At 44.2% G+C, this 22,928-nt stretch overlaps 1 protein-coding gene across 1 annotated transcript in view; it reads right to left on the reverse strand.

Annotated features, from left to right (window-relative positions):
- Window positions 1-11,375: 11,375 nt before the first annotated feature.
- The window catches only part of cdh2 (cadherin 2, type 1, N-cadherin (neuronal)), a 48,258-nt gene continuing 36,705 nt past the window's right edge, over window positions 11,376-22,928 (reverse strand). The window contains exons 13-16 of the mRNA XM_028976260.1: window positions 22,693-22,926; window positions 22,039-22,178; window positions 18,322-18,486; window positions 11,376-12,245 (exon numbers count right to left, since the gene is read on the reverse strand). Of these exons, the coding sequence (XP_028832093.1) occupies window positions 12,039-12,245; window positions 18,322-18,486; window positions 22,039-22,178; window positions 22,693-22,926 (746 nt within the window). The 3' untranslated portion in view covers window positions 11,376-12,038. The remainder of the gene's footprint in view (window positions 12,246-18,321; window positions 18,487-22,038; window positions 22,179-22,692; window positions 22,927-22,928) is intronic.

Here is a 22,928-nt window from a genome sequence, read left to right on the forward strand (position 1 = left end):
AGCGAGGTCGAGGCCTACAAAACTAAAGAGGGAGAAAGAGGCTCGCTGGGGCAGGAGCGGTACAGAAAAAGAGAGAGGAGCACCAGCCAACATATCCATCAACAAGATCCCTCTACTGGGTGATTAAATCTGTGGCAATTTGTCATTATGAACTAGCTATAATGGCGCTTTAGATATAATTGAACATCTTACTGTACAGCGTTGATTCGCTGGAATTGATAAAGAATGATTAGCTTCACACATGAGGTAAATAGGGTTGTGATAATATTACAAGTTTTAATTCATCCAGCTGAGTTATGATTGTCAGCAGGATGTCTGTAGGTGAATGCACACGGAGTTATATTACAGTAGAGAGTATACAGCATGATTTATTCTCCCAGATATTAGGATATAAGTTGTGCTGTGCGTGTTGCTTGGGTGAACAACATGATTAAATCGTGGCCTTCAGGGTTTACAGTGTGGATGCCAAATAAAAATACATGTTTAATATCAGCCGGCTCATGGCACCATCGGGGCAAGACAGTACATGCTATTGGCAGCTGAACCAGCATGCATCCCAGGGAAAAAAAATTTTTTATTGCAGTTGCAATGGCCAAAAAATATCAGTTCCAGTCATTATTATTAAAATAATGTTTATTCATTTAAATAAAAAGTACTTATCAACTCTTCTGAATTCTGTGTGTTTTAAGAATGAATTTCTACTGATTCTTTTACAGTCAGTACAGAATTGAGATGATATAACAATGACAGCAGAGTGGCAGTGGTACCTGAAAGGTTGCAGGTTCAAATCCCAATTTAAATGTAGGGGACACATCTCGTTGTGTCACATTGCTGTGCTTGCTGTGCGTCTCACTGACAAAAACAATCACTTCACTTTCATTATCAAATCTGTCTGCAGATATTCTCGTTCTTTTATACCCGAGCTGAGAGATTTGAATACCAAGCATCCGAATCCCTGACAATGTGGTGGTAAATTGCATTGAATCACACCATACAACACATTATTCATTCCATTAAATAATAACAGCATCAGTTATTTTTTTACATAATTAGGGATATTTGACATTTTGTTTAAAGTAAAATACGGCAAAATACTAGTTTTTACCCTTCATAAAAAAAAAACAAGTTTAAAATCTGATGACATTCAAACATTTCACTCTAAATCTTTTGGTTGTTTCTAGCTCTTATTTTATGAGTTGCCACTCATTTAAATCACTAATGGCCAATAATTGCTGCCCAGTTCAATGTGTTCTAGCAGATTAATTATCGATCGCGAGCCTCGCGCTGCAGATGTCTCATCACCAGCCTGCTCCTGTATTGATATTCTCTCTCTGACCTCTGATAGCTATTGGAGAGCAGTTTATAATGTGCTAACAAATCTCTGTGACAGACAGAATTACGCTTTAAGCAGGGGTGCTTTAAGGACAGATAAATTGTAAAAGACACTCAATTTTGACATCGGAGCAACTGTTTGCCATTTACAGGCTATTTTGGACCATCTCAGTCAAAAGGAACCGGAACATCTCACTCAGAGAGAAGAAAACTGAAGGCTGTTCCTTCAGGAGACACGTCTTACATGTATCGGTACCTTTAAATTCAGTGTAACTCGATGTAATCCCGATGTAGCGCAATGTAATCTGGTTATCCCTAACCAGACACACTTCAAATTTGAAAAGATCTCTTTACATTTACATTTACATTTATGGCATTTATCAGATGCCCTTATCCAGAGCGACTTACAGTCAGTAGTTACAGGGACAGTCCCCCCCTGGAACAACTTAGGGTTAAATGTCTTGCTCAGGGACACAATGGTAGTAAGTGGGATTTGAACCTGGGTCTTCTGGTTCACAGGCGAGTGTGTTATCAGCTAGGCTACTACCACCATCTCTTAATTAGTAGAATTAGCATTTTTGTATAATTTTAGTTGTATTTTTGACCAGCTCTCATTTTTAGCATATGAAAGTGCTGATTAAATATTTAATTTGTTAATGAATATCAAAAAGTGTATTTACACAGACACATACCCATAAATTGAGATTTTAGTGAAGAATGTCTTCGTGAAGATATCTGTTTTTCCATAGCTTTGTGTCTTTGATTTACATTTACTCACTATATGAAAAGATGGAAAAGATATTTAGGTATTTCGCTATGTTTAGCATGTGCAGAAATACTATAATAGGGCCCTGTAAAACCTAAATGGTAGATGGAAAAACAATGCTTTCATATGTTAAGTGTATTCCTGAGACTTTAATCTTCTTTTTCTCTGACCTGGAAGATTTATAAGTTCATTGAGTTAAAAATAAGCAATAAAAAAAAAAATAATAATAATTACGCGAACACTGCGGCACGCTGTGACTTTAAATCTCCTGGGTTCTGTATTCCATTAAAAACAAATTGTCTCTCTTCTCTATCTTGCTTAGTTCTGCGTTGGTGACTGGTCATTACACTCATTGTGGCTCTGGGGAAATTTAGTTGTAGCTTTTTGTGTCTAATGCTCAGTTGGGGAAAAAAGTACAAATGAAAGGGTGAAGAGGTCTGCCGCCAAAGGAAGATGAAGAACGAGGCCCTGGTGACAGTTAACGCTTATTCCATTAATGCTCAACATTGTCTGTACAGTTTAAGATAAAGCAATGAATATTATTCACTATAGTTTCATTTGGACTTCTAGTCCAAGGTCTGCATCTCCCAGTGGCAGCGCCTTGAGAAAGAGATTGTAACTGCATGTAAGCGTTTCCACGAGCATGAACTTTAACATTGCAGCAGCAGAAAAGGTCCAGCAATGGACTCAGGAGTCCAACAACCAGGGATAAACGCGTTCATGGTGGGAGCCGTTCTTGCTGCTCCTTCCTTCTGAGGTCTGACCATGACATCCTAGAGCTGGAGAAAACCAGAAAACATCAACTCAAAGGCTGGACATCAGTGTTGTTTTCGTCAACAAAGACGATGACGAAATCATTTCGTTGACGTCACTTTTTTTCATGACGATAACGAGACGGTGAAGAGATAAACACTGCTCTTTTGATGACTAAAACATGACGAGACTTGTGTGAGTTTTCGTTGACGAGACGAGAATGGACGAAAATGTTAGTGGGTGGTCTGTCAGACGTTTAAAATGCATGACATTTCTGCTTATTGTGCGTGTCAATTAAGGGTGTACTCACACTAGGCGGTTTGAACCGTGTCCGAGTGCGTTTGACCACCAAAGCGCGGCTTGTTTGGCTAGTGCGAGTGCTCCGAGCCGTGCCCGGGCGCGGTTCGTTTAGCCGGCCCTGGCCCGGTTGGAAGAGGTGCGGTTCAGTTGGACTCGGGCGCGGTTCGTATGAAGTGTGAGAGCTAACCGTGCTGAAGCACGGAACAGTAGGCGTGATGTCACGTTTTTGCGACGTTCCAAAACCAACATGGCGGGGAAAGGGTCGCTTTGGTCTACTGCAGAGGTGCAATGTTTATTGGAAATTTGGGCAGATGAGAGCATACAACAACAGCTGGACAAAACGCATAAAACGATGGACTCCATTGCGAACAGCGAGAGCGCCGCTTTCTGTTTAAGCTGAAACCCCGCCCACCATAATGACGTAAGCGTGCTCCGGCACGAATGCTGAAAGCATATGTGAGTTCAGGCCAGAGTGGGGAGGGGGGACAATCGTACTCGGGCCCGGTTCATGCCAAGAGTACACCCAAAAAGAATCTGATCACCTGGCATGCAGCGCACAACGTGCTCAACACGTCACACTGTTGTCACTCATCACAGACAATGGACCACAATGGCGGCAGTTTCAACACAGAGGCTTGGTGGTCGCAAACGTAGGGACGACGTATGGGTGTATTTTAAATATAACCCAGCATATAATAAAACAGAGTGTATTGTGAAGGAAGACGGTGACAAATGTGGCCACAAAGTAGGCGGAAAAAATACGACCAACCTTAAGCGGCACCTGAAGGCTCACCACAAGGATATTTTTTCGAAGGTAAGTTACAAGTTCTGTTAACATATCGTATAGCCTACGTAACGTTACAATGTTACTCGACAATCGGCTCGTGATAAATTTTATAGTAAGCTTATAAATTAGTACGTTTTCCACATACTCCTGCCGCAAATGGGCTGCTAACTTCAGGCTAAAGTTAGCTTTTGTTACGCTAACGTCAGTTCATTGTGTGTGTGTGTTACTTTAGCCATGTTTACATTCAGTGACGGTGTGGTCATCTCTTTGTGTGTCTATGTTCTGTCAGCGTGTAACTTGATATGTTAAGTTAAACAGGTCGAGTTATTGTTATACGTAGAGTCTGCTAGCTTCAGTCTAAAAGCCACAAGTGACGCTCTACAGGCCTAACCATGACCTGTGCGCTCACAGTAAAGTTACACACACACACACACACACACACACACACACAAAGTACAGATACAATATAATTTGGCTGCTGCTCAGAATGAAAGATCAGAAAGTTTTAGTACAGGGCCAGTTAATAAACTATGTATTTTTGTTTTGCTTGTTTGAGACTTAAGATAGAGTGAGAGTTAAGACCATTCTATTTTCTTAACATGGTAGTATTTTGAGTATTTTTATGGTATACCTACATTTGATTGTTTTGTATTCACCTGTAATCCTACGTTGTACGTTGTATACAGAGATAGAGTAATTGTATCCCTTCTTTGTTTTTTCCTCAACCAGAGACCAGAACTCCTAAAGAGAAACCTGGTGGGCCAAAGAACAACAGGGCACAGTCATCTATCCCAGCAGCCTTTGCCGCAGCATCCAAATATAAGTCAGACTCCCTGGAACAACGTGCCAAAGAACAGGCGATCGCTCTTTGGAATCTTTAATTCTTTTATTTTTCATTGTTTGCACAAGTTAAAGATAGAGTGGGGTTGTATGATGTCTGTTTTTACAAATAATATGCATCTTAATTACACTGGCAGACAAGGCCAAGTTGAGCATATGTGTTCCTCATCCATCACTCATATTTTGGGCATGTGTATATTCATTGTACTTTAGCAAATTCTGAGAAATAAAGCCGCAATTGTTGAAGTAGAATGTTTTTGTTTTTTTGGAGTAATGAACATTGATTCCACTGTTACCACTTTATCTGTGTGTAATGCACAATCATTAGATCATAAAGTATTTGCAGTTGGGTGGAAACCTTATACGTCTAAAACCATTCCTTTATTATTGTAATTATTGGTGAAAATAGCTGATCTGCAAGCTCACAATGTGTTGAACTTATAGATCTGCTTCTATTTTCACAACTTATGTGTGACACTGCCCAGCAGAAATCCCCAATACTTATTGACCTAAATTAATTTGTTAAAAGATTATACCGTTTTTTGACTAAAACTAGACTAAAATCTTTTAGAGATTTTGTCGACTAAAACTATCACATATAGAAGTGACTAAAATTTGACTAAAACTAATAAACATTTTAGTCCAAAAGACTAAGACTAAATCTAGGATGGTTGTCAAAAACAACACTGCTGGACATCACTGTCAAGTAGGGAGCAAAGCCACCCAACAAAAACAGAGCCAGTCACCTGCACTGGTCAACCTGAAAAGGAGGGTCTGGTTCCCAGATCTGGTTTATTGGGGAATGTGTGGCAGGGTCGGTACGAACACTCCTAGGGCCACTGAACTCTGCCTCGCATGGAACAGAACCTGTCACATGCCGCCCCCCATCGATCCGGGCCAGCAGCAGGATTAGTATTCCTGTCTGCAGGGAGGAGCAGGGTAAACCGATGCGGTAAGGGATGGTCAACACTTCTCCTGTTTCCTCTGTCTGCCTCAGGGACCTGGCCAGCGTGAATCATTTTGCCCCTCGGCAAACGACAACTAGAGACGCTGGTGTTTCTTATACTAAACTGAGAAAAAGTCAATCTGAAAATCTGAAAGTCGATCTAGAATGTACAGTAAACAAAACGCAGCACTACTAATTTATTTAAATGAACACTAATAAAACCATCATAAATGTTGGCAGACATGATCATTCCACAAACATGATTTGAAACGGATCTTCCATAGGCATGTCAACTGAGAGATTTTTTGATTCTGTGACTTTATCGTGTAAATATGGCTCTGCAATTTGCTGATGAAACAGTTATGATGCATAATGTATTGCATTTTGACAAACAATTGAATTTATTCCAGAATTTGGAGTGACTGCTGCACAATTCTGAGTTTGAGAACGTATGCGGTGTTTCAGTTATGAAGAATATGACGGCCGTACGATCATGCTTCCGGACTGCCATCCACCCCGTGGAGGAGATAGTTTCCTCTCCTCCGTTCTGTGTTCTGCACCAGGCTGCCGTTGGCCGTGTTGAATTCCAGCCAAGAGGCTCGTGCAGCACAGGGGCTCTTCACTCCGAATTGGGGGCAGGGGGGTCACAATAAGGCAGAGCAGCGCTATTAAAAATATGGCCCTGCAAGAGATTAGTTTGCCAGAGGTGAAAACTCATTTAACATCATGTAGCAGCGCAGGAAATACGTTTCACGCCTCTGATAATCAGCGGGACAATTCCGGAAATACACCCCCTTTCTTACCCAATCTCACAGCAATTCAGCTGATTCCGTCACCGTCACCCTGCCACCGCGCAATTAGCATCTGCGACCCCAGAGCAGGCTGAACTATGAAAAAAAAGAGACCCGGGCTCAAAAAACCGAGGTGCTGACTAAAATGCGAGTAATCGATAAAACCGCTGATTTCAAGAACAAATATGGCCAGTGTTTACCAACGTTTACGCCGCCGATCGTGGCCTATTCATGCTTATTGGGACATAATTTTGTATGAAATGATGCATTATTTCAAATCAAAGGAGCAGACGAAGATAAGTGCGGAAAGGTATTATATGAATTATTTATGTCTGCAGCTTCACATGAAGAAATAAGTGGAGACAAGCAGACTTGTTTTGTGCTCCTATCAGCTTTATGCTGTTTTTGTTCTGTCAGATTGTCACTTGTTCCCTACAGCGATCCATATGAATGGGCTCCCACAATGGAACCAGCAGACAGGAAGGACGACCCAGTGGCCTGTTTTTTTTTTTCTTTCTCTTTTCATACAGACCTCCTATTGTATAAACAGCCTCTGATCGATCTGTCACAGTCTCGCCTTTAGCTAATTTATTTGCCTGTGAGCAAAAAGTCCCACACATCACAAAGCTGGGCCAGAATGAGTATTGATGAGGCAGAGTTAGTCACCAAGGCAGATTGCAGGTAGATCTGGGTGCTTGAGCTGGGGGAGTGAACAACATAATGAAGTCACATTTATAGAATGTCTTCTAATAGGACAAATTAACTACATAAGCCAAATGCATACATATAAATGTGTCACTTTTATATCTGACGGCATACAGAATCACGTGGATCAAGTCCAACTTTTATTCCATTGCATGTCTTTTACTGATAATTTCTTATGTTTAAATGTGTTTATTGTTTTCAGCTCAGTCAGTTTCAAATGTGTAAGTGGTTTTATATAAATTTCTATCCAGTTTCAGTGGTTCAGTAGTTAGTATGTATTGATTTTTAGAAGATATAGGTTACAGGACAAATAGTGACAAATTTTTCGTAACAAATTGTCCCTTATTTTCAACAGTTAATTGAGTGGACAACCAAAATAAGCCATGACCAAAAGCAAAAAGTTGAAGTCTTTACAATAATATAAAAAAAAAAAAATCTGTCACTTTGAACTTGCCTTTCAGTTGTTCTGCTCACTAAAATATTTACAGTAACTCACAGACATTTTTAACAATTTTATTAAAAAAAATGGATGTTCACTGCAATTTTTGCCTTTCAGGAAAGAACATGGTTTAGCATTTCTTTTAATCAAAAAGTAAAGTGAAAGTGATTGTAAAACACAGCATTGGTGATCAGTGGGCAGCCATGACAGGGGAGCAGTGTGTGGGGACAGTGCTTCGCTCAGTGGCACCTCAGTGGCACCATGGCAGCTCGGGATTCGAACCGGCAACCTTCTGATTACGGGTCCACTTCCTTACCTAACAGGCCGAAATTCAAGCCCCAGTCAGCTGTGCCAGAGAATGACATCACAAGCAGTAGGCTGAGGCGGCTTCTAAAGAATGTGCAGCCACAGTCACAGCCAAATGTGCTGCCATTCCACATTTCTTCATATTTTGCATTCAGAAGGTCAAGGAAAGGAAACAAGGCTGGCATGCGCCAAATTACACAAGAACTGCACAAGAACTACAGCTATCCATAAAACATGGTGAAGGCCCGATGGAGGCTGTAGAGCAATCAGTGTTTTTTGGATGGAGTTATGAATGAATTGCAGTGAGAGAGCATTACAACTTCGCCAAATCTTCTATTAAAAAAATACTGTATTTACATATTGCACATATTGCAAAAACAAGAAGGAATGGGGGGCGGTTCAAGTAATGTAAATGTTTCAAGCTGCATTTTCAGTTTATCTACCGGTCCACCCCATGATTGGGACACTCTGTAAAATACTCCAAATACTATCATCGTGCAGTCATTTCCCCATAATGCAGTTTCGTCCATCAGAGGTCAGGGAATTAGTGACAGGGGTCAGAGATGGGAATATCTTTGAGGTCATTGGAAGATTGCTAATGTCTGCTGACTCTTTAAGAAAAGACACATGCACACACATATACAGTATTAGTAAAATTCTCCTGCTCTAACTTCACGCAAACTTTGTATGTACAAAATAAATATTCTTCGCATTTCATCTGATGATTTTGAATAAAAATCTGCTGAGCATATTGTGGTGAACTGCTTAGCCGGAAGACTGGAGACTCCCGCTTGGGTGCTGAAGGTCAGACGTCTGTAGGTGTCGAGCAGCATCCAGATTTTGGATGTGTCTGTATCTGTCAAGCTTACGGAGAGCTCATTCGTCTTTCCAGCAGGTCGAAAGGTCAGGGGTTGCATGGGTCAGCAGCAGCAGCGGCAGCACAGTTTTCGTTAGCCAGGGTGACCCCCTCATCAGTAATGGAGATGGCTGCGTTACCTCTGCTGGTGGAGGTGCATATATGAGTGATGGTGTAAATCAGTGCTGCAAGTGAGCACGCCTGTAAGATGCAGAGCATTCACACTTTCCATGGCATCATCTGCATGTGTCTGGTTGGTTAGTTGTGGTAGTGGCACTTAAGCATAACCAAATGATCTCAAAAATAATAAATATCGGCCATAAAACTGAAAAGTTTGCATTACGTTTGCTGAGTTCCTGGCAAGTATTCAAGGGGGATGGTTGGGAGGTGCTATTTGTGTGGCAGTAGGTGTGGTCCCAAGATGGTCTCAGTTGTGATATGGTGCTTTACAAGATCCAGGATTTGTATCCCCACGATACAAGCAAGCCATCCTTTCTTGTTTTCATCTCCTGGGTTCTCTAAATCCCCGTGAAATAAAGTAGGTGCAAGGCCCTAATCTGTCATTTTATTCTGGTTGCGTTTACTGCTTAAAACCTTTGAAAACCTTTTCTATTCTCTTTGCATCCGTCCACGAATATGTAGTTACCATTATTTGTTATTATTATTTACATTTCATAATAATTTATTTAATTTTGTATTTTGTATGATTTTTTTTCTTTCCGTCTCTTTACTGGTAATCCTTTTTTTAACATTCTGATAACAGTCAATGAATTATGTTGCACATGTTGTTCTATAATTTAAAATAAAAATAAAATGTCAGTCCAGTTTTGGTGCCTCAGCCCCAACACACCCAGAAAAGTGCTCACTTTTTTGCCACTGCTATGGTGTTTACACGTTTTCGCCAAAATCAGGCCCTGCCCAGCCTCTGGAGAACATTCATCCAAGATTCAACCTGCTGTCAACATCAAAGTCTTCTCATGTACTGAACACACTTCCTCTTGCATGTCAAATATATATATACACACACAAACGATATTTGACTTGATAATTGTACATATAATTTTTTGATTGTTTTTAGATCTGCATTCATCGTGATACAAGTTTAAGATATGGTTATTATACACACCGCTCATGTGTTCAGTGGACAGGAGTTGTCACTGTTCCCCTGGTGAGGATCGGACGGAAATCAACCCTACCTTCCTACTAAACCCACCGATGGGAAGCCCTCATCCGGGCTCGTGCACCTTAAACGAGCTAACTCACCTCCATCACACGTGCTGACCTTACAAATGTCCTCATTCATGAGTAAAGAAGGACCAGAACAATTAAGCAGCGTAATTATTTAATAACAGTTATCAGACACGCTGGGTACAGATGGTGGTCATAGGTCACTGGCCACGCCCTCTGGTCATGTGGAAATTCAACGCCATTAGATGGCTTGTGTTTATTCGTGATATCTATTGTAAAGATATTGTTAAGAGGAACTGGGTTGTTTTGGGAGCAGTTTGGTTGAGGGGTCTGCATGATGGGGGTCTCTGCACACTGTCTGCTCGAGATGCAGAACGGCGTGTCCCTGCTGAAAAGAGCCCCAGGGGAAGCCTACGCCTGAGAACCGGGAAGAACAACGGCCTTTTCACTGACAGCTCCATCGTACTGGTCTGAGGATGGATGACCCTGACACCCCCCTCCAGCACAGGACTGACAGCTTCCCCTACCCCCCGCGGCTGGAACAGCAGGTTTAAGAACGAGGACGTCCCAAGGTGAACTCCTCCAACTGATCAGGACGGCTGAAGAGACCTGGGCCAGGCTCTGTTCAAGACTGCCTACTAATTCTGAGCTAAGTGTTACTTTTGCTTTTTCATGCAGAAAAGAAAAGAAGAGAGGAAAGAGAAGCACTCGCGCCAAAAATTAGCATTTTATTCTGGTGTTTGGGGTCAGAGGTGAATCATTCGTATTCCAGTACATTAGAGTATCCACACAGCCCTGCTCTGCTCGCGGAGCCCCGTGTCAGTTTAAAGCTGATTCAGTCATTAGTGCCTGTGGTGACGTCCCCCACCCCACCCCCCTTCTTTTTGGTACAAATTCAAACAGTTGTGCTGACAACATTTTTGTTTTTAATTTTTTTTCCTTTTTTATTGAGTAAATTTTTCCAATATTTTTATACAAAAAGACTCGTACCTTCTACACATTGTATGCCACCCACTTAAGATTTTTTTGTCAATTTTTTGTAAATAAATTTTGCAAATAATTTTTTGTTGTGAAAAGATAAAAACATGCAAAAATGTTGAATTTGTAGTCCAAATTATACATTTACAAGTTCTGTACTTTTTGCACTCTCATAGACTACATAAAAAAAGAAAAAAAAAGGGGTGGGAGGGGGTATGTACACACATTTTTTTTACAGTGAAGTAAAAATTTAAAGTACCAGATGAGGACTAAGGCAAATGAAGTGTACATTAATTAGAACAAAATAAACAGTTTCAATTTCTTTTTTTTTTTTTTGTCAAAATACTACATCACTTCAGAAAGAAAAACAAATTAAAACTTCTTTTGCTACAAAAGTATGATTTATGATTTATCCCTTTATTTGCAACCAGCTGCATATGTTTAAATTTTTAGTGAAAAAAAGTCTAAAAGTCTACTGAACTGTACAGTGCGCAGGGTTCATTTCATCCCGACCGAGTTAAACAATCCTTCATTTGTTACCATTGCAGTTACTTTAAATAATCTTTTTTTTTTCAACAAACTGCAGTACAGAGTAACCAAAAAAAAAAAAAAGCATGGAGAAGCATACCACTGATTAACATACTTCTTAATGTTCTGAAATCACTCCAAAAGTCATTACCATTAAAGCCTCGAACATAAAACTAATCATTCAGATCCAAAAAATGTACAAAAAGGCACGTTAAATCCCAGTGCTCCTGTACGCTGAAATTCAAGTGTGTCTGAGCCCCTCTGTTCCCCCTGCAGTGACAGATCAGCCGCGCCCCTCCTCCTGCTCCAACAAGCTGATGTATGTATGCGTAGACTACAATGATAAGCCTAGGGCCTGTGTGTCTGTGTTGCTGCTTGTTATGATTTGACAATTTGAAACTTCTCACTGTCATTCAGTATCTCTGCAGGGGAAATCGAAAATCAGAAGCTGTCCTCACTCATCAATTCTAGAAAAAGAAGGTTCTTCTTCTGTTCCACGTCCTCTGTAGCCAAATTGGTGTGTTTATTCATCATTGCCGCCATACATGTCTGCCAGCTTGCGGAAACGGGGACCCCAGTCGTTGAGGTAATCGTAATCCTGGTCCCCCCCACTGCTCGATGAGTTGATGGAGCTGAGAGATCCGGCGGTGGAGCCACTGCCCTCATAGTCAAATACCAGCAGAGAGTCGTAAGGTGGGGCTGTGGGATCATTATCTGCTGCTTTAAGACCCTGTGAAGAAAAAGCGGGGAGATGAGAAGGGGAGAAGGAGATTGAGGTCATCGCTGTGACTGAACTGTCCAGGAGTCTCCTGGGCTGCTAGTCTGAGCGGGGCTAATGTACTATTTACAGTTCTCCAGTGCTCAAAAAATCAGATCTTTGTCTGGGTTTCATGGTCGTGGTTGATGGGACAAGGATCTGGAGATGTTCTCTGGCTGAGAGACCTGCCCTATCTGATGTGAGGTTATCAAGACCCTCATGAGAATCGCCAACCCCTTCAGCTGGTGAACTCTGTGCTTCTCCACATCACACAAACGTTTTCAAAAATTCACACCCGCTTCAAAGCTCCTAAACACCATTTCGCAGCCCTTTAAGCTGAGGGGAAGAAACATCCAGTAGTGTGAGTGAGAGAGAGAGCACGAGAGAGAGACAGTGTTCAGTGAATTCAATATTCCCAGTGAGAGTTTATGACACATGTACCACAGGGGTAACTACAGTTCAGAGATCCAATAAGATTCTCTAATGCACACAAGCGATTAACCAGCATGTCTGACATCTGTCCCACAACTCCAACAGGGTTTTAGTGCAGACGATTTCAAAGTTGCTGGTTTAGTAAATCACAACCAACACAACTGGACATACTACAGTCACAACCACCACAGCCTTCCCTGTTACAGTTACCACCACCACAGAATTCCCTGCTACTGTCACCACCACTACAGCCTTCCCTGCTACAGTCACAACCACCACAACCGGTCCTACTACAGTCACAACCTCCACAGCCTTCCCTGTTACAGTTACCACCACCACAGAATTCCCTGCTACAGTCACAACCACCACAGAATTCCCTGCTACAGTCATAACCACCACAGCTGGCCCTGCTACAGTCACAACCTCCACAGCCTTCCCTGTTACAGTTACCACCACCACAGAATTCCCTGCTACAGTCACAACCACCACAGAATTCCCTGCTACAGTCATAACCACCACAGCTGGCCCTGCTACAGTCACAATCACCACAACTGGCCCTGCTACAGTCACAACCACCACAGAATTCCCTGCTACAGTCATAACCACCACAGCTGGCCCTGCTACAGTCACAATCACCACAACTGGCCCTGATACAGTCACAACCACCACAGAATTCCCTGCTACAGTCACAACCACCACAGCTGGCCCTGCTACAGTCACAACCTCCACAGCCTTCCCTGTTACAGTTACCACCACCACAGAATTCCCTGCTACAGTCACAACCACCACAGAATTCCCTGCTACAGTCATAACCACCACAGCTGGCCCTGCTACAGTCACAATCACCACAACTGGCCCTGATATAGTCACAACCACCACAGAATTCCCTGCTACAGTCACAACCACCACAGCTGGCCCTGCTACAGTCACAACCTCCACAGCCTTCCTTGTTACAGTTACCACCACCACAGAATTCCCTGCTACAGTCATAACCACCACAGAATTCCCTGCTACAGTCATAACCACCACAGCTGGCCCTGCTACAGTCACAATCACCACAACTGGCCCTGATACAGTCACAACCACCACAGAATTCCCTGCTACAGTCACAACCACCACAGCTGGCCCTGCTACAGTCACAACCTCCACAGCCTTCCCTGTTACAGTTACCACCACCACAGAATTCCCTGCTACAGTCACAACCACCACAGAATTCCCTGCTACAGTCATAACCACCACAGCTGGCCCTGCTACAGTCACAATCACCACAACTGGCCCTGATACAGTCACAACCACCACAGAATTCCCTGCTACAGTCACAACCACCACAGCTGGCCCTGCTACAGTCACAACCACCACAGCTGGCCCTGCTACAGTCACAACCTCCACAGCCTTCCCTGTTACAGTTACCACCACCACAGAATTCCCTGCTACAGTCATAACCACCCCAGCTGGCCCTGCTACAGTCACAACCACCATAGAATTCCCTGCTACAGTCACAACCACCATAGAATTCCCCGCTACAGTCACAACCACCATAGAATTCCCTGCTACAGTCACAACCACCACAGAATTCCCTGCTACAGTCACAACCACCACAGCTGGCCCTGCTACAGTCACAACCACTACAGCTGGCCCTGCTACAGTCACAACCACCACAGCCGGCCCTGCTACAGTGACAACCACCACAGCCTTCCCTGCTACAGTCACAACCACCACAGCCTTCCCTGCTACAGTCACAACCACCACAACTGGTCCTACTACAGTCACAACCACCACAGAATTCCGTGCTACAGTCACAACCACCACAGAATTCCTTGCTACAGTCACAACCATCACAGAATTTCCTGCTACAGTCACAACCACCACAGCCTTCCCTGCTTCAGTCACAACCACCACAACTGGTCCTACTACAGTCACAACCACCACAGAATTCCCTGCTACAGTCATAACTACCACAGCTGGCCCAGCTACAGTCACAACCATCACAACTGGCCCTGCTACAGTCACAACCATCACAACTGGCCCTGCTACAGTAACAACCACCACAGCCTTCCCTGCTACAGTCACAACCACCACATAATTCCCTGCTACAGTCACAATCACCACAACTGGCCCTGCTACAGTCACAACCACCACAACTGGCCCTGCTACAGTCACAACCACCACAACTGGTCCTGCTACAGTCACAACCACCACAACTGGTCCTACTACTGTCACAACCACCACAGCCTTCCCTGCTACAGTCACAACCACCACAGCTGGCCCTGCTACAGTCACAACCATCACAATTGGCCCTGCTACAGTAACAACCACCACAGCCTTCCCTGCTACAGTCACAACCACCACATAATTCCCTGCTACAGTCACAATCACCACAACTGGCCCTGCTACAGTCACAACCACCACAACTGGCCCTGCTACAGTCACAACCACCACAACTGGTCCTGCTACAGTCACAACCACTACAACTGGTCCTACTACTGTCACAACCACCACAGCCTTCCCTGCTACAGTCACAATCACTACAGAATTCCCTGCTGCAGTCACAACCACCACAGCCTTTTAACAATTTCAACAAATTTGTGCTTTGGTTGATAACTGAATCCCTCCCTTACAAAAGTCTCACTTTCCCTGATACCTAAAAATGAAAAACGGAGGTGACAAATGCAGCGCCTTTATACTGTCTGATTATTTTCCTCTTGTTAGCTCTTGTTAAGTGTTTGCTCAGGGCCGCAGTGCTGATAATTTGGCCAGAAATATGACAGATGGATTGTTCGTTGCAATTACATCTGTTGCTGCTCCAGTAGTTAACTCTGCCCTGCCAAAGCTCACACCTCACCGGCGCCGGGAAATGGCAGGCCAATCACAGAGCTCCCTGGGCATTCCATTAAAGTGAGTCATCAAGTGTGTACAAGACAACAAGCGGACATCTTCAGCCAGCAGCACACTGGCCGGTTAATGGGCCCTGTCAGGCAGGATGCAGCCCAAACGTGGAGCGAGAGGCAGAGTCTTCATGAAATCACTTCAGAGCCGCTCAACACGTCTCCTCCAAAACGGGCACGACTCTGAGCAGGATGGCATTATGCAGAGCAGGCAGGGAAGAAAAGGTGAAGACTCAATTCCCAGTCTATTCCTGCGGGCGGACAGATACAAACCAAACACCCGCCACATTATAAATACCCTTTATATGTCACAGACCCGCCCGACTCTTCCCAATTAAAGGTCCACTGACATAAAATTTTTTTTTTTTGCGTTTATTAGTGATCCCCTAATACTGTATCTGAAGTCTCTTTCAGAAATTCAGCCTTGTTTCAAAATTACAGCCATTTTAATCCAGTCACACAATGAGATTTCCCCAGGACATGCCGGTTCGATGTCTTGAGCTTTAAATGCAAATGAGGCGGGTAGAGGCAAGATGAGGAAGAGAGCAGCCTGTAGAAGTTGAGGGGGCATTCGCGGAAATGACGCCATCAACACCGTTCATCAACCACAATGTTTGGTGCAGACAGGAATTCTGGAAATACATTTGTGCTCATTTTTATGTCCAATTGCTGAGTAACTGCATTGCTTCACATGTGTGCAAGCCAAGATGGTCGAGTTCCTTTTAGGGGACAGGTGTGAACAGAAGGTAACATTTCACCTTACGACAACATAAGGGGAGAAATCCGACCGTTTGAGTTGCCGCTCTCTGAACGGTGAAGCAGAATGGCCAAAGCACTCTTTACACCTATAACCATTTCTAGCCACTGCAGGACCATAGACAGGCTAGAGGAACTCGTATTAATGTTAAATATTCTCACAAAGGGAAATTTTCATGTCATGGGTCCTTTACCACTGAAGAGGCATTACACAGAACTCAGCAAGAAACCCAGTGAATAGTGAAAAGGTCATCTTGCATTATGTGGGTTTTCTGGCCAGACTGAACAGAAATAAAATATATTTGTGCACCAGCAGCCCAGTATGAATAGAGGATAAACTGGCACTCTCAGAGATGTCAGTATCATGTGACCGTTCCCAGCAGAGAGGGGCCGGCTCAGGTAGAGGGCAACACAGCCCTCCCACAGTTCACTCACGAGGTCAGGCGCTCAGTCAGGCGCAGTTGTTTTTTGGGTGGATTTGATGCCTGCTCTTTTTTCTAATTTCCCCCTCCCCCCGCCATCCTCCCCAGCCGCCCTTCTCCGGTGGTCGGCTGAGCTGACGGACTATGCCGTGCCGTGTGGAGGATTGGATGTGGGCCGGCATGCTGGGTGAGTAATGAAAAAACCCTCAATCCAATGGCAGCGTTCAGCTCGCAGTTATAAAAAAGCGAGAATGATATTTAATCTCACCTCTCTCTTCCTAAAAAAAACTAAGATCATTCTGTAGTACAGAAAACTTTGTAGATCTCTTATAGAAAGTCCACTAAAGCAAAAGAAAAAAAACACGAACACCCAATCGACATAGAAAAAAAATTATGATTGGCATTATTATTATTTCAGTTGCATAAACTTAATAGACTACAGTACTTTGTAGTGTTATCCATGTTGTTTTGATTTTAAATGAATGGCTTGGTCCCAAAAATGCCAAAAACTGTTCAAAGGACCTGCAGAAAATGACAAATCATGTTCCATTAAAAGGCTTTGTAGTATTTTTTGAGGTATTTGTTGCATTCTGCAGTATTATGAGGCAATTACTAGGCTCTTCTACGTGTTCCCTGGTTTCACAAGGCGAGAATAAAGGAGGAAAAAAACACAAAATGAAATAAATTGAGCTGACAAGAGCACAAAAGTGCTTGAAGGAGTTTGGGAGAGCGTGAGAGAGACGGGGGGAGAGAAGAGAACAGGCCGACTGTCTTATTCAAAGTACATGTGATGGAGCCACCGACTTCCAGTGGAGCCCTGGTCTGTTGGAGCTGCTTAAAAATACATGGCCATCCTTTTTATTCCGCATTTCGCCCTTTATATGTGACATCAACAAGTGCCTGAGGTTACTGAGAGGAGATACTAGACAAAAGATCCCAGGAGAAATGCTCCTCGCTCCATCCTCCTCGCATCTCCACCACAAATGTGATGGTTTGACAAGCACGCGTTAGTCTAACAGACCAGCGTGTTCAAAGGAAAGGGAGATAAACGTGACAAATGTCTTAATTCCGGCCCGCCTGTCGGATGGCCGCTGCACGCCACTAAGTGTTAGTGATGGGGGCGGCATCTGGTGAAATCCATGATCAAAGGGTGCAGAGACAGGAGGAGATAAAAAGGAGGATGACATGCTGAGGACTTTGGGTTGCAGGGTCATCTTGCCAATAGCACATGCTTGCTGTGACCAATCGCACACCGAGTTTAGGTGGAGGCAGCACTGGCCAGAACACAAGCGGCATGGGGCGTCTGCTGAAACAGGCTGTTAGATGGGAGGAGCCAGGATCCTAAACAGGAACTCCAACATGGCTGCCGCCCAATGCATCCCACTAGGCCACCCATTAACCCGCCCACTCCAGCAGCTGAAGGGAGGCGCTCCTCTGCTCTCATTAATCTTTAACTCCCACCGGCTACAGACTGGATTCACATCGTACAGCGTCCCTGCTGCAAGGCCCCACCCAGTTGAAAGATGAGAGGAGCACATGTCTTTCAGGCCATACCTCGTGGATGAAGTCACCGATGTCGCCAGGGTGTGGCGCAGCTGACCGGACGGGATACTGCGGCTCGGGGTGGAGGGGTCGCTCGTCAAGACGGCGGATGCCCACTGGCTTGATGGCTTCTGGCTCCATGGTGTCGGGCTGCTGGAGCTGACTCAGATCATAATCCTGCAGGATAGAGAGAGCAGATGGTGTGGTCAGTAGGACACCAGCACGACCAACACACACACACACACACACACACACACACACACACACACCTACATGCAAACATGCATAACACATACAACACAAAACTCATTTATCACATTTATAACAATAAAGACAAAGACTCCCACACACATGAACAGGAACAGTGAGAGCTACAGGGCAGCAGCCCTGAAAATGGAAATATCAGAACAGAATACTAACACCACACTGGAACAACACACTTCCCCGTGGCTGTGCCACACAGCCACACCCCCAGTAGCGATCGGGGGATGGAACAACGCGGACGGAACTCAGGCATCTGGAGGATGTGCCACACAAAGCAGCCCAATAAACCAAAAGGTGAACAGTGTCGCCCTGATCGCACCCAGACACACGTAAGACCCGTCTGATCCTATTAACATCTCCACAGCAACCGGACAGCACAACAAGCACAGAGCAGAGAGAATGGAGGAGTACGAGGGAGGGAGGGAGGGAGGGAGAGGAGGAGGGTGGGGGAGGGAGAGAGAGATAGAGAGCGAGAGAGAAGAGGGTGGGGGGAGGGAGAGAGAGAGACAGAGAGAGAGGAGGAGGGTGGGGGAGAAAGAAAGATAGAGAGAAAAGAGGGTGGAGGGAGCAAGAGAGCGAGAAAGAGCGAGGGGGGGGGGCACAAAGAGGCAGAGGTAGTAAATGTGAAATCCAAAAGAGAGAGGCAGGCAGTGTGAGGACGGAGGGGTGGGGATGCTGAGGAGAGGAACACAGAGGATGCTGTAGGATCTGTGGGTTTAATAAGTCTGTGTGACTGATTGGCTCTCGTTGTGAGATTTCCACTAATCCATCCATCTGAAAACCCTCTCTAAAAATCCTCTATACTCACCCACACACGCACACATGCAAAGCACCAGACAGAAAGACACAAACACTATAATGAGGCAAATGGTTACACTACTGAGAAACGTACTCAAAAACCAATAATCACATATCATTGTGTGTCGTACACACCAACACACATACAGGCACACACATTAAATCTAGGGGTACAGCGTAGACTCATAATCCACAACAGAGACCCTTCACAGGTTCATCACAAAAGGCCAATAAACATTCAAATGTCCATTACAACAGAGTTTTAGCACAAAAATGCACAGCATTGACTCGTAAACAATCCTAAACATTTACCACACACACTTAAAATGTATCTTACATATTCATAACCTAAACCAGCAACTCATTTCTAATCATAGCTCACAATCTTCATAGACTCATTACATACAAGCCCATAAACAGTAATAAAGATTCATAACTCCTTTTGCAGATTCCTACAGAATAACAAAGGCAATTACAGACTAGAGGCTCACAACTGACCCAAAGCATTCTGATTCCATTTTACACTGACCCTGGTCTGCTGACCTCCATGTAAGGGGAGACTAAAGAGTCTTCAGGGAAAAGATCACACTTCCAGCCCTAACAGAGGCAAAGGACAGATGTGAAACACTAACACTCTGCCCAGCACCATGACTCCACTTTCATTTCCATCAGGGGCGGCCCATAGGCAAATGCTTAGGGCACCATCCATCCAGGGGGCGCCACAAATAGAGGACTATTTGGTATTAATGTGTCTTAATATGAAAAGAACAAGCCCACGTGCAGCAAACCTATTAAGCAGTAGTAGTAGTAGTAATAATGATGCATAACTTTCCCATGAAGCCACAGCAGCACCCCCCGCCCTGTTCCAAAATCCTCCATGACGCCATTTTGCATGTGCTTAGTGGTAAAATGTCATTAAAAATGTCATTTTTATGCCATCAAGTGTCTTCCAGGATCCATGTGCCTCCATCTCCTTAATGAAACAGTGCTCTGTGGGCGTCACCTAAAATCCTGCCCAGCCCTGCTCTCCATCACCAATTCAGAATCTCCAAACACATGCAAGATTTGCTAAAACCTTTTTTGAAAACTTCTGAAGTGATGTCAGCATGCTTCCAAAGAACACGTCTGATACTGCTGTTTTGGGGCCAGTGAGGCGGGATGGAAATGCGGCGGGACGCTGGAGACCATGGTCAGCCGCCTTCACCCGTTACTGCTGAATAAACCCCCATCTCCTTCCTCGCATTGGAGAGACTCCCCCCCCCTTTCATTCTCTCCATGCGCAGACATTTACCGTTGCTCAGCCCTGTGATGGCAGAGGAATTGGCTTCAAGGTTGTGACATTAGCCAGGGTAACCACAATTAGTGGCTGTCTGTTCTCCGGGGCAGCCTGTCTCTATTGTGCTGCGTCCATAATTAGCGGCCTGCCAGTCGGCGTGTGGGACTCCGCTACCTGAGCCCAGTCCATTAGCTGCAGTCATGTGTTAATGTGCAGCAGCTCTGTGTCTGTAGACCGTGACAGTGTCACTATGGAGCACATAAGGGGCTGCATATAATGCCATTAATTTTTAAAAAATGTAAGTTATAGTTATCTGGACGTATTTCAATGAGCCATAAATATACTTGTTCCCCAAGTTTTCAAATTTCTAAAACTCAAAAATATGCCAAATAAACATAAACAAATAAGTTTGAGATAAATAACACTAAAAGTAAATTTCAAATCACCATAAAAAAAGTCTTGGTGACAGTACAAAAACTATGACAGCAATGACAGAAATTTGTCACTGGCAGCCGTATTCCATCACACAGTTCCAGCCACCAGGAAAAAGTATCTGGCATTTTTTAAATGAGGTTATTAGAGTTCAGGTTAGTGTACCCTGCTTTCACTTTAAAAAAAAAAAAAAAACTATATTATATACACGTACATACATTTGTATGCAACCTTTCTTACCATAATTCTCTGCAGTCCTGCTCCTCTTTCTCTATTTAAATAATGTCCCCTCTGGAATATTGCCTAAGCTTTTTTTCTGTGGGCAATTTCTGGTTCATGAGGGATTAATGGAATGTTTCTTCTCCACAGTGTTTGTAGTAGAATTTTACGCGTTCTCTCTGGGTTTGGCTGAAAGTCAGAGATTTTCATATTGGCTGGTTATTCGCTGGTTATGACGTCAGCTTCCAGCTTGATGTCCTGTATTTACTGTGCTGAAGATGAAGTCACAGCCCTTTCATGTGCCGTAGCTTCTGCACTCGAGCTGCGGAGGACAACAAATTGTCTGGTACCTACAGTGGGTTTTAGTGGAGAGGAGAGCAGTGGAGCCGGTACCATGCAGAGGAACAGGATCATTACTGCTAGCTGCTACAGACCCTGTGGTGGTCCAGAGAGCCGCCCTGCATGGGAGAGCTGAAGAACTGCGCAGGAAGCACAGGGAGTTCCGAATGGATTTTCCTGGATTATTATTTTTATTATACTTTTACCTAAAACAGAAGTTCCCACCAGTTCACCCCAGTACACTGAGATCTACATCTAAATGTATTCTGGGATTAATGCTTAGACTTGTTTTTGCCACTAAAGACTCCTCCAACATAGCCAGACTTCATTATGCCATCCACAGAGCACCACTCACTGTGCATCTGTGGATGAGCTTGTAGGAGTGTGTAAAACCACTCTACCTGGTCCTCCTCGCCGCCACCTTCTTCATCGTATTTCAGGATGTTGTCTCTGACGTCATCCTCGGGGTCGATCAGGAGCTGTTTGGCTTGCCGTTCTTTGTCCCGCCGCTTCATCCACACCACAAAGAGCAGAACCAGAACTGAGGGAGGCAGCACACACGCAAAAATAAGACTTTTCCCCTCAAAAAAGGTGTGTATTTCACACCAAGATTAACTTGGCTGTAACCAATGAAACATTTTCCTTTTGAGTGGCGCCATACTCACTAGAGGTGTGGACCTTCACTGGTCTCGATTTGATTACGATTTTCAATGCACCGATTATCAATATGAAGTAATGTAGAAAAATGGGGGGAAAAGAAAAACAATCTTTCTATATTACTTCACACCATGTTTTCAAATCCGTCAGTGAGATGCGAGTTAAAGGTCCCCTGACAATTTTTAGTTTTTGTTTATATATCGGTCTTATTGGTCCCTTAATACTGTAGCTCAAGCCTCTTTCCAAAATTCAGCCTTGGTGCAGAATTACAATGAGATGTCCCCAGAATGCGTACTGAACTCGGCAGTGTCATTATGATACAATCGATTATGTTCAGCACTGCATCGATGCGGAATCGTCGATGCATTGATTATGAGATTAACACCCCTGATACTCACTCAGCAGGACGATGATGCAGAGGAGTATGGCGATGATGGCACCAGTGCCCAGTCCTGCAGCCACGATGTGCTGCCGGTCTGTGCAGTCGCCGTTGTGGTCGCACTGGCACACCTTCACCCGCAGGTATGAGGTGTTGAACATGGGCAGGTTGCCCGAGTCCGTGATCACGATTGGGATCTCGTAGACGCCGCTCTCCAGGAAGCCGATCCGCAGGCTCAGCTGGGCCACGTCACCT

Source organism: Denticeps clupeoides, chromosome 4 (assembly GCF_900700375.1).
Source record: "Denticeps clupeoides chromosome 4, fDenClu1.1, whole genome shotgun sequence".
NCBI classification, from domain to species: Eukaryota; Metazoa; Chordata; class Actinopteri; order Clupeiformes; family Denticipitidae; genus Denticeps; species Denticeps clupeoides.